The sequence below is a fragment of the Salarias fasciatus genome, chromosome 23 (assembly GCF_902148845.1).
Source record: "Salarias fasciatus chromosome 23, fSalaFa1.1, whole genome shotgun sequence".
In the NCBI taxonomy this organism is placed as follows: Eukaryota; Metazoa; Chordata; class Actinopteri; order Blenniiformes; family Blenniidae; genus Salarias; species Salarias fasciatus.
Genome location: NC_043766.1, coordinates 4,295,848 through 4,308,804, shown reverse-complemented (window position 1 = coordinate 4,308,804; position 12,957 = coordinate 4,295,848). Strand labels below are relative to the sequence as shown.

At 41.3% G+C, this 12,957-nt stretch overlaps 1 protein-coding gene across 4 annotated transcripts in view; it reads left to right on the top strand.

Annotated features, from left to right (window-relative positions):
- gabrb3 (gamma-aminobutyric acid type A receptor subunit beta3) overlaps positions 1–12,957 on the top strand; it is a 52,767-nt gene that overhangs the window by 23,060 nt on the left and 16,750 nt on the right. For 2 of the 4 annotated variants that reach the window (XM_030083052.1, XM_030083050.1), the window contains exons 2-3: positions 4,016–4,107; positions 4,186–4,253. In XM_030083052.1, coding sequence (XP_029938912.1) covers positions 4,016–4,107; positions 4,186–4,253 — 160 coding nt within the window. Of the gene's footprint in view, positions 1–2,132; positions 2,170–3,844; positions 3,925–4,015; positions 4,108–4,185; positions 4,254–12,957 lie in introns of those variants that run through there. The other 2 variants (XM_030083053.1, XM_030083051.1) reach the window with 2 other exon arrangements.

Genomic DNA, 12,957 nt, shown 5'->3' with positions numbered 1-12,957 from the left:
CGGATATTCACTTCAGTGAAGATGTCCAAATAAACTAAAACCCTTGTTCCGAAAAGTCCTGGGTCTGTGTGAAGGTATAGGATCAACATGCCATAAGCATCTAGTCTTATTCAAAAGAGTACAAAGACAGTATTGACTCCTTATTAAACCAATACCTGTAGCGGAGCCAGAGTGGGGGCAAGGGGGCGGTAGGGCCAGGGTCCACAAGGCCATAGGGCCCCGTTTCATGCGATTTGTTCACATTTACTCGTAAATAAATTATTATAGTAAAATGTGCAGTGTGTGAGAGAAGATATACGCATATGAGTGTGGGCTCTAATTTGCCAATTCTTACATTAGGACTGTCCATGAATGCATCAGAGCTGTAAGCCAGCGCTGATTGGCTGTGCGGCATGAACCAGTTTTTTCTTTTGCACTTGATCTGAACTGTTTGGAGGGAAGTTAAACTGTATGCTAAACACTATGCTAGCTGCTAGCGGTACTACCCAAAACCTAACATCGGAGCCACTGGTGAGTCAGTGAAACCTTCAGAAATATTATCTTTATCAGAATGCTGTGGTCTTAAACACCTGGCTATCTGATTGTGCCTTGTGTTGCTCTCAACTATAAGAGACCGGGAGTCTATTTGTTTTCTAATACACGTGAATTCCAAAAGATATAGATATCTGTGTCTATATCTATCTGAATAGATTGTGTAATTTTAGACCAGCTGTGTTCATTTTGTATTTAAGCTGTATCAAAGATGGTACAGATTTAGCCCGTGACTTTCTGTCTGAGCTTTCAGCACCATGGACAGCGAACACACCTGTCAGGCTGCCAAACTTAAGGAACAATAATGCAATCTCCCAAAATCGTTTTTTTTTTCCAAGGACTCAGGTAAAATCAAGCTCCTTAAAATATTTCATGGTGTGTGAAAGAAAAATTTTAAATGTGTATTTCGCACTGCACTGAAGACAGTCCTTACCGACCTGAGAGAAACCTGCTGACGTGAGAGGAGCGAACGCAGCTCACAAGCTGCACAGAAGCTGGTCCAGATGCCTGTTCTCCATTTTACCCCACATTCATCTGCTTTCGAAACATGTTCTCTTTGCTTCACTCGCAGTAATTGACCGATCATGTCTATTTTTTTTTTGTTTGTTTTTTTTTTTGCATGCCCTCTATCGATGCCACAAATACTGAACTGGTTTGACACTTCAGAAGATTGTTTTTCCTCCAAACCTGCTTATTTCAGTAAGATAAAAATTAATCGCCTGCTGCCCACATCATAACTCCATGCTCTGTAAATAAAAATGCTGTAAAATAAAAATCCTGGAACCTGCCCAGCTGATCGTGAATTATCAATAATTTTTCAAAATTACATCTATTGTCTAATACTGTTATATCTTTGAAATTCTTTTAAGGTGTATGTGTTGATATTACTGTAACTTATACAATTTTGTCCAGTGTTTCTGCAAATAAAATACATATGTGGAGACATTTAAAACCTTTTTTCCAATAGAGCAGTGCTGAAGACTATTATTTTTCAAGACTTTTTATACAGAAGCATGAATTCAGAGCTGGTTCAGAGTGAATGTGTGAGAAACCTTGAAGAATGTTTTCTCTGCTCTGAGGTCCAAAAGCGTTTGCTATTAAAATGATATTTTTCCCATTTTGTTAAGACATTCACATGTGAACGTACTCACTGGTATGGTTTTTAAGCTTCTACAACCTTTTATTTTTTCTGGATTTTGTGCCCCATTTGATTGGGAGTCTTGGGTTTTTTTCTGTTTTCGTGGTCCAGAATGTGCAGGGAGACAATATGTCACACATGCCATCCAGCAGCACAAGCAGAAATCTATACTTCCCCACTGTGTAAATACAGGCAAGGATTAGGGTCAACTCAATTTCCAGCTTCCTCACTTCTGGAGGTGGAGTCCTTACGAACCTCACAGCCACAGCACAACCCGAATGAGTTGTTTTTGTGGGAACTACATCTATATAAACCTAGACTCAAGGTGAAATCTTTCATAGTGAGCAATAAAAACTCACATGCAAATCGCTGGCAGGAACGAGCCAGAGGCAGTTAAAGTCAGCATTGTAAAAACAAACAAAGTAATGCCGTTGCTTTTTTTGTGTTCACAGGAATGCTGTCAATGGAAACAAGAAGCTGTACGCCATCTATGACACAAGGTGAGAATCGCTTCTTCCCTCATGCTCTCCTCAACACGGTAACAAAGGAATAAAACAAAAAGAAACTATGTGAGGAGACGGCACTGAGTTCTCACTTTTCTGAAACATGGCACAAAAACCTGAGTGGATCTCTGTAATAAAGAGAAGAAACCTTTTGGGAGGAGTCCAGCTCAAGCACACTGTCAGTCCCTGCAGCAGTATTGAACTTCTTTCTCCAGGGCAGACACTGGAGCAAACAGAGAGAGGGAGGTCAGAGAGTGCACTCAAGAAACGTTCAGGGAAACAATTTAAAGTGGTGGAAAATTAAAGGGAACAAATTATGCTATTAGAGACAAACGCGTCACAATTTTAGGGGCTGATTAACAGTAATGTTTTTTACACTGTTTTCAAATTGTGAGTGATGAAAAATTTGAATATACAGCAGACTAAAAGCAATACCATCTGGATTCAAGTGCAGCAGTGGATCGCTTTTATGATCTCTGCAGGCAGCAGACAGACATAGTCAAATCTGTTCACAAAGAGATTCCTTGTTCTAACAAAGTAACTGTCAGGTTACGCTTGATCGCAGCAGAAGGATTCAAAGACATGACATAAAAGAGGTTTACACAGTGTGTTGAAAAAAAAGATTTTAAATATTAATTAATGTAGGTTGTTGTTGTTTTTTCACACTGACACATTAGGCTCCTGTCTACAGATATCAATGCATGTCTGTCCAGTGAACATGCATGACACTTCTTGGAGTACTGGTGGTCAACCTAACCCAGGGGTCTTTCACTAATTGCCATCTGCGTGAATATACACCTTGCTGGCAGCAGTGCACGGGTGTCTGCTCCTTTCTCACTTCTTGGTTGTATTTTCAGTGTGCTTTGATTCATTTTTTTTAAAAGCTAATCTATAATCTATAAACACACATGCATGCAGAAACCAGTTTTGGGGTTTTTGTTTTAAAAAAGTTTAATGTTTACACAGCAGTGTAGTTGAAATGGAAGAAACGCTGATGAACGATGCTTTCGTGTAGGGTCACTAGTGGTTGCTTTTGTTCGCTGTTATAACGAAACCACGTGCAGGAGCAGAGAACATTGACAATGGCGAGTATGCAGACAATTTCATGGACCAAGTTGTGGGGCATTTGAGAAAGAGCGGCACTGAGCGGACGGTGAAGCTGGAGTGGCAGAGAGAAAATGAAACAGGTGAAGTTTCCCGGGAAGGGCCCCGGCCCCCCCTCCACAGCAGTGCACGCCCCTGCAGCCGAACATAAGTGAAGTGGCGCTGGGACGTGAGGACATCCGCCTCAATCAAAGAGCAGCCGCACTCTCATTCTCTAATCACTCAATTAACTCCAAACTCACTGTGGAGCCGGGGCCAGCGCTCGCGCACTTGTTTATCCAGCCCGCGGCGCGCTCGCTGGACCTGTGGATTATCAGACAGTGAGAGCGCGTGAAGCCGGGGCGCGATGGGGATGATGCGGGGATGATGCGGGGCAGCCTGCGGGAGGAGGCTGCACGGCTCCGCTGTCGCATCGCGGGCGGCGACTCTGCTCCCGCGACTCTCTCCGGAGGCTCCCCAGCCTCATGAAGCGCGTCGGAGCCGCAGGCGGCCACCATGTGGGGCTCGGCTCACCTCAACTAGCGGCTCCTTCTCCCGTCGGTCGTCTGCGTGCGCGCCGGCCGCACTGATGTGGGGGACCCGGACCGCGGGGCTCCGGGACGTCCTCTCCCTGCCGCTGGTCGTGGCGGTGCTGTGCTGCGGCCAGAGGTGAGTGAGCCCCCGGGGGGGCCGGAGCCCGGTCCGGGCGCAGAGGAAGGACTCACACCCGCTCTGTCTCGTGTGCTCTGTCTGCTTCCAGCGTCAACGAGCCGGGGAACATGTCTTTCGTCAAAGAGACCGTGGACAAACTGCTGAAGGGCTACGACATCCGTCTGCGGCCGGACTTCGGAGGTATGACTCGGCAGCCAGACCCGTCCAGACCGCCTGGCCGCCTCTGCCTCACGGCGTGAACTTTGCTCTGCTCTGCAGGTCCACCGGTTGCTGTGGGCATGAGTATAGATGTGGCCAGCATAGACATGGTGTCAGAAGTCAACATGGTGAGTTTCCGAGTTCTTCAGCCCTTTTACAACTGTGAAATTCTGTTTTCTAACACAATTCAAGACTTCTGCCACACTATGAAATTACATTAGAAGACTGAAAGTCTCCAGCACCTGGTGTGATGTGACACTCCCACATGCTGGCACTTCATTATCAACCTATACATTTCTCACTGCTTCAGGAACCGTCTTTGCAGCACGTATGGTACTGCAAAGACATTTCAACACTTAACCGCTCAGTAGCTAGTTGTGAAGTTATTCACTGAGTTGTTAAATGCAAGGCACACTTCCTGCAGGACCTTCTAAACACAACTTTCCTGTGTCCAGGGTCCACATGCATCAATGGGCCCCACCAATAAATTGGGATCATGATATTCTTTTTGTTTTGATGCAACTATGCTCAAAGATATTATGAAAAACTTTAACATATGTATTTATGAAACTTGAAGAAGTTGATAAATTACTACCATTTCATTACTATGCTATTGTTGAAGCCATCTCCTCGTGCAAAATACAGTGAAGACACCATTTCAGTAGGCATATGGTTTGACATGGTCTGACTTTTATGTTCTTTCGTCAATAGGATAGCTGTCTTTCTCTGCTGATCTCTCAGTGCATATCTTATTTACACTTTTTTTTTTAACCACAACAACACACAAGCAACAACTACTTTTATTGCATCTTTGAAATTTCATGTTGTGGGTCAGATTGCATCTTTGTTGATGGCCAGTTTTGGCTCCCAGGTTCAATGTTTGACATCCGTGTTCTGGAAGGTTCCTCAAAGCTGAGAACACTCCTGGCCGTGCAGAAGAATGCCTGAAGTTGGTCATCGATTCATGCCTTCACATATCTTTTGTTTCAAAGCATTTTTGAGCAATATATTGGGCTCTTCCATTAGAGAACAACTACCTGGTTTTTTCCTCGTCACTATATGTAAAAGAGAAATTGATATGTTTTGAAATTAATGTCTAATGATAAATTAATTGTGGCTTGTTTTCCAAGACATAGTCTGTGAAATTTAAGAAATGAAATGCCTAACTACATTTTCCTCTGTGTTTCAACACTTTTATTAGGTTGTTTTGTTTACGTGTCAACTTTATTTGTTTGCCACACAGTGCTTTTGGGGCATTCCTTGAATTTCCTGTTCTGATTTGTGTGAGAAACTGCTTTTCTCTTTTCTGTTCTTCAACTGAGCACAGTAAAGTGTTGCACTTCCTGCACCATCTATTGGTACAGCATGCTATTTCAAGACTGATCAGGCTGTGGCTAGCTGGTCGCTTGTCAAATGCTGTAAACCAATAGTTTTTGACTTAGTTTAATACTGTTTCCTTATAGAAGCCTTAAACTGAGTGCTTGGTGTTTGTGGCTTTGAGTTGTAGAGGCGACCAGCATTGCTCATTTTGTTTTTGTGCCCAGGTTACATTAAATCAGCTCTAACCCTAGAGCTGTTTTCAAGTTAGAGTTACTTGATAATCGTCTAACAGAATCTGTCACTAGGGGAATATCGCTGCCAATATGCATGTATCTTCAGTAAAAATAATAAAAAAAAAGAAAATCACAAGGAAAGAAGCCTTTGCCATCCTGAAACAAAACTATATCAAGATAATGTTTGTTCTTCCACAGACACTGTGAATATGTGTTTGTGTCATTTCTCACGTTATTTTTAGTGATATAAAGAAACACCAGACTTTTTTCCCAGATGACTCAAGTAGTTTAAACGGGAAAACATTCATCTTTATACATCTGTTCTCATTCTGGTGTGACTGTTTTTGATTTCAACCCTTGCAATATATTGTGGATTCCCAAAAGCCTGTTAAGCTCTCTTATCACATCAAATAATGAGAAACTAGAATTAATATTCAGAACCTGGAGCCTTAAAGCTTACAGCAGCGATTGCATTACGGGTTAAAAGAAAAGAATAGAAAGTCCTGATTTGACCCATTTGCTTTCATGAACAGACCAAAGTAAACGTGGTTCACAAAGGTTTTTCTGTGGCGTTCATGGCTGCCTGTATGGCTGCTCCTCCTGGGTCACTGGCTGCGTGACTCCAGCAGCGACCTCCTAACAATGGGGTCACTAAGTTTTGTCGCTTGCCACATTGTCTCTGTTCAAATTAGAATGAAAAACGAGCCATACCGTCACACGTGTGCACGGCCGGGTGCGTGCATGTGTGCTGAGGCGGGCACAGCTTAATGTCTGTATGCCATCTATCAACGGCATAAAGTGCTGATGGTGCTCGATGCCCGGTCACGTGGCGCAGCGAGGAAATAGCCCCTGACACGCCGGCCTGACAAGTATATGTGATGAAATGTACCCGTAGTGCATTTTAATGCGTCTCTTCACAGCGGCGGCGGCTGCAGCACGCTGTGGTTTTGGTGGGAACCACAAAGGAGCTGAGCCCTCACTGCTGCTTTAACACCAAGATTCCTCTTTTCTAATTGAGTTAGCTTTGATTTCCAATATTTATGAGTGCGGTTATGACAAGCGCATAAATCCAAGATATATTCTAAAGCGAAGTGCAGAAATGCCTGGGGATTGCTTTTTCATCAGTATCAAACTATTTCACTGATAGATAGATTTTAGAAGGCGTTGTATATTGACTCCTAATGAGGATGATTCTAATTTTGTTGAAAAAAAAGGATGTGCCACCAGAAATGACTGTGGAAAATTTACCCTTTTCTCATTCCGATCTGGGCAATAATTTGGTGGTATGCTCTGCAGTACAGTAAAGAATTAGGATTCAATATCAATCATGACAAACCCAATGATTAGAATAAAAAAAAAACATTATCACCAAATAGCTCAAAGAACAGCTACAGTATCTGGCTGAATAGAAAAAGGTATTAACAGTCTCAGCAACTGGCGAGCAAGCAGCCAAGAATCACAATACATTCAAGTATGGATGTTTTTTTTGGCTGCCAATCCAAAATCCATAAAGTGAATTTTTATTCTGGGACACCATGTGTTTCTTTGAGCCCAGATTAGTAAACTGTAGAGAAAATAAAGCTTACATTTTACATGTTTCCTCTCTATACAGTTCAATATTTTGAAACGATAAAAGTAGGAAAACATATCAAATGAAACATTTCGGACATTCCTGTAAAACGTATAAACACAGTTTTGTCTGACATGATGGCGTTTTGATCCACCACATCATCTGACTTTTCTTCATCCAAACAAAAGAAGAAGCAGCCGGTTGAATATTCTTGGATAAAATAGCAAAGACAACAATAGCTGAAGCTCTCGCAAGCCACAATCAATAAGATCAAACAGTTCAAACTCTTGGTGCCCATCTAAAAAGAGATTGGACTCAACGCTGAAACCCATTACATAAAGATATAAGACATTTTCCACCTTTAAGGCTCATTCAAACTTGTAGGCTATTGCTAAGGGATCATGAAATAATAACAAACACTCATGAAATGAAAATTATAATTGTTCTCAAAAAACTGTCCAAAAAGCCCCCAAAAATGTTCTCACAAAAAAAAACCCTGAAAAAGGATTCAAGCTGAGCTTTGTTGTTATTGTGTGACGTAGAATGAATCGTTGCATTAGCATGAGCATTAGCATCAGCCCACCTATAGCTGCTATAGTGGACATGTCTCCACTTCACGTCCCTTTTCAAACACGCAGACCTCGTAAAGAGAAACATTTATTACTTTATCCACTCACTGGCTTGGAAAGCCTCAATCCAGTCAGTGGATTCAAGCACCTGTTTGGTCAGTCGTAATGTCAGTTTGCCCACTTTTAACTAAAGTTTCTATCTGCTTCGTCACGCAGTGTGGAAGCATAATGTGCATCAGAGTCAATGTTAATGCAATAGTTCCAGACATGCAGATGGAGACAGAAGGCATACGTCTTGTAATGGAAATTTTATTTAATAAAGGGCGTCAGCCGGTGAGTTCTTTGTGGTCTCTTTTATTATGCTGTACAGCAGGAGAAGTCACACAGTCAACAGAGTAACAGGGTGAGTTCTGCCCTCGCTGGGACGTACAAGTCTCCAATAACAGGGACCTTGACTGCCCAAAGCCGTTAGCTGGATCCAGGAAGATTCCTGCTAGTGCCCGCAGCTGCTAAGCTAAGATTATCAGGAAAAGTGAATTCTAGACAAAGCATTGGCGGTTTCCCACACATCGGAGTGTGAGGGCTACGGTTGTTTACAAAAAATATCTCTGTAAGCACTACAAGTCAAGGAAGCATGCACTCACTAGAAATCTCCATCACAGTCTAATCTTCCTGAAACGGAAGGCATTGAGAGAACACATGACCAGTGGTCATTGAATATGTGTTAAAAATGGTTTGAGACCGAGAAGACGCCGTCTCCATGATGCGCTGTAGGAAAGCAGATTTTTTTTTTTTTTTTTTTTTTTTTTTTTTGCCAGAAATCTCTTTACCAGTCTGATGGAGTGGACACTTTTAAACACCCAGGAATACAGGATCAGACTGCTTGGTCTGTAGGACTTAAGGAGGCAAAGTGACCTTGTGTCACAGTTCAGTTCAATTTTCTAAATGCCTGAGGCTTTAGCTCACTTTCATCAGGATTCTGAGCAGCCACGACCACTGAAACACCGTGTGAGTGTTCCTGGTGTCCTAAACAGCAAAACTGTTTCTTTCTGTTCAAGCGGCATTAAAATTCCCCCTCAAGACAGGACTTTCATTTGTAGCTTCTCCTCACATTTTGTTCAGTGGAGCGTTGTAGAGCTGTGTGCACACAGAAACTCTCTTAACACTGCAATAAGCACTGATATCGCAATGTAAAACACATTGCATTCATCCTTAATGTGACAAGAACCCATATTTTACAACTTTTGTATTTTCTAGTATTGCTTCCAAAGTTACATTTGCATAGAGATGATGGTCACAAAATCAACCCAAATCTGAAAACATGCACAAGTGACAGTATGTCATTAGCAAATATACCCCAATGCTTCAAGTTGGTCATCAATACAAGTGGGAGGATGGAGGTAATCTGCAGTGTGTTCCTTTTTCTGTACAGAAATCGACTGAGAAATGTTTCCAAATCAGATAATTTTTAAGATCAGGATAATGTTGTTTAAAATTGGTGCTTATCTGCACCAATTTCAGAGACTTAGAATATCTTTTAATCACTCTGTGGGGTTAAAGCATCAGGGATATCAATAAGTGTTCCATAAATGTTTAGAAATGCTGCTTAACATTTTTTCCATTGATCAAAAACCTTAAAGTGCAGTCACATGTTGTAGATCAAGAAGTCTTTCATGTTAGTGTTTAGGTTTGCTTGTCCATCCTATTTCCCATTCATTCACTATAAAGTGGCATCAAGTGTGAGAAATAAAAACAAATGTAGTCATATAATTTGCATATCTAAACTTACCTAGAGACTGGAATACACCGCTGATTTTCTTATGCAACACTATTAATGCAACTGTCTTTCTCCAATGCAACGCCACAGTTCTAATAGCAAATGTCTTCATGGTTTTTGTTTTAAAATACTCTATTGTGAGGCGCATACTGTAATGTTATTCTCAGACATGAGTAACCAGCAGGCACACAGTGAGTTTTTTATGTTTTTAACCCCCAGAGTTAGAGCTACATCCATCTGCAAAGATCCAAAGTTGCTCAAAGTTCTCGACTATTACTCTGACTCAGTTATTATTCTGCGGGTAGAAATGTACATTGTTACGTTAATTGTGCCAATATGTGCCAGTTGCAGGTCTCGTTGTGATGGGACCTGCACCACCTCTTCAGACCATAGAATCAGAAAAAAACCAAGAGCGAGAGCTGTCATGAGATGACGTGAAACACAACAGGGGCAGAATAAGATTGACTGGTTTGCACTTTCTCAAGGATCGATGACCTTTTGGCTGCATTCCTGATCTCCTGCTTGTTCAAAAACCTGCAACCACACAAAGATGTTGCTTGTTTTCTGACATGACAACTTAAACTCCAGAAGAAATCCCTCAGTCACGTCGCAAAGAGAGTTCTGTCGAACATTTTCTGCAAATCAAGATAGTTTAAACTAGAGAGGGCAATCCACAATGAGAAGGTCTTCCCTGCCATTTTGTTGTCACTGTTATTGTTCTGTGTTGTCACATGCAGAAAATGAGATAGCAAAACAATGATGGCTCCTAAATACCAATTTACTGCTTTGCTTCATCGATGCACCGATGTGGGATTTAGAGGAGAAGCATCTTCCTCCGAAATACTAAATAACAGGCTTGTAAGAGTGTGTGAATGTTAAACACTTGAGACATGGCTGTTGCCCTTTAATTTTTTTTTTTTTTTTTTACAAAAACTAGTGTTGAGCAAGTCACTCTCAAAAAGTAATTCGTCATAGTTACTAGTTACTTTTTCAAAAAAGTAACTTATTTACAATATTTTAAAAATAACTGATTACTAGGCAGAGTAACCATCGTGTTACTTAGAAAAATGTGTTTAAATATGTCAAAGAATTTGGCTGCCCTCTTAATGGAACTTTAAGAAGAATTATTTCTTGTAAAACTGAATATTTGATGAATGAAATGAAATGACATCAATCAAATTTTCTTTTGTAACTGTAAGTAACATTTCTATATTTGTAAAAGAATGTTAAAACATTGTCAACAGATGTGTGTACTTCCATTTAAAAGCTGCCATTGAGGCTCTCTGTGGCCATGTCTCTGTCACTTTTCCCCAATACGCTTCCTTCATTCTGTAAACAGACTCCACGCTCCGCTGGCTCAGAGCTGAAAATGGTCAACCAGCTGAAAGCGGTGAATTGTAGTAACGGGACCGCGCCTCATATTGTCAGTGACGGTAACGGCGTCCTAACGCTGGAGAAGTAATTAGTTTGATTACTCGTTACTCCCAACACTGCAAATCACCATCATCATGACAGTATCAAAAAATGATTGAAGTCCCGATGAGCAGGAGACGAAAACCAAGACCTCATTTTCTCAGATTTACCGCATTTACAGTGATTTCAGCTTTGCTCACGTGATTTCTCCTGTGACTTTCAGCCCATTCGTCACGGCTCTGAACACCTCTGACCTACTTCTCTCAACAGTTTAATAACCTCAGGTGTAGTCGCACAAGCAGACTCTACATTAGAGGAGTTTCCAGAGGGGAGAACATCGTCTTAGAGTCAGCTTAGCCTAAACAAGGAGCTTGTGGCCGGTCACTAATGCAGGCGGAGACGTTGAGAGGATGAACGGCGTCTTTATATTCTTCTGCACAATGTTTCCCTGCTTCCTTCCTGCCGGAATTTTGTTCAAAAACCTGTAATTGTGAGTGAACAGTGGTGAAAATTTGACACAGTGACTCTACCGGCAGCCTGGGCGTGTGGCGTGCGCGGTGTCCGGTCAGATCAGGAAATGCTCCGCGTTGACGTCTGAGTGAACATGAGATCTGTCATTCGTCCACCGGACAGCCTGAACGAAGAGACATCTGTCCTCTGTAAACCCCGAGACAGTCCTCAGCCGGAGAAGCTTCAGACTCTGACTTTTTGCCACAAACACTCATTGAAAAGGCGACAGTTGCTGACTGGCTGTGTTTCAGGGACGGTAGCGTGTGAACATGCATGTGTGCTATTTGCAGTAACTTTTAATCTGTTGATGGGATCGGTGACTGTGTTTAGTAAATCAGCACTGCTGCTTAGTGTAGAGTCGGGCTGTAAAAGGAGTGTGGAGAAAAGAGAGCGATTAGATCTGCAATGCAGTGCACGTCCGTCTTTTTTTTTTTTTTTTTTAATACGCTTCAACGAGATCCTGTTAGTGGTGTAGCTCCCTGACTTCCCCCAGTGTCCACAGGAGCAGGGAAGCCACGTCTCTCTGAATTATCTGCAGTTTAGCTGCATTTTTTACACCCAACTCTGATAGTCAGCCGATAATAAAACTGCATGTGGCAACAAAACTAATGCAGTGCACCGTATTAATTAATTAATTATCATTTTTTTAAATTTAAATGAACTGGTCTGTATTTAAATCTACGAATGCATATGTAATGTCATACATGTTAATGGTTTGAGTCTGAGACATATTATTTCATTTGTCATCATCAAGACACGGCCACTGGACACTTTTTTGAATTGTCACTGGGAATAATGTTGAAGTTTTTAGCAGGGACAACACTGATTGACTGACTGTCTTCACTGATTTCAGCTGTGTCTTGATGTTTTGTGTCTCACTGAGGACTCAGATCCAATGATGTTTAAAAAAGTAGTAGTAACAGCTTGTTGTCACCCTGCCATGGATACAAATCAGGTGTACTTATTGAACAAAAACTAGATTTATCGAGTGTTTAGCAGTTTGATAGCTTCTTGTGCACAACTGATTCCATAACTACATGCTTCCTGATACCTAAATACGGTACTTACACAAACTCCAGAAATAAACTAAGCTAAGATGAACTCTGCAGGGATAGTCTACAGATTGTCAGATAAAACTTTAATAAACCACATAACAAAAACAAAAACAAAAAAATACAGCATAAACTACTGGAAATTATGCAAGATCAAAATGTAGAAGATAGTTAATAATATTATAGTTTAATTGAATTTTATGCATAGATGGTAAAAGCCACGACCAGCACCTCATGGAATACCAGTATATCAGGATACTTTCTGTGAAATAAACAGATTTTAGTTGAGATTTTAAATGTTGAAAGTAGTGAAATGATTACGTTCAGAACTCGCGTACCAAATTTCTGCTAAATATAAATAATACCGTCACCAGTGATTTATTATTAC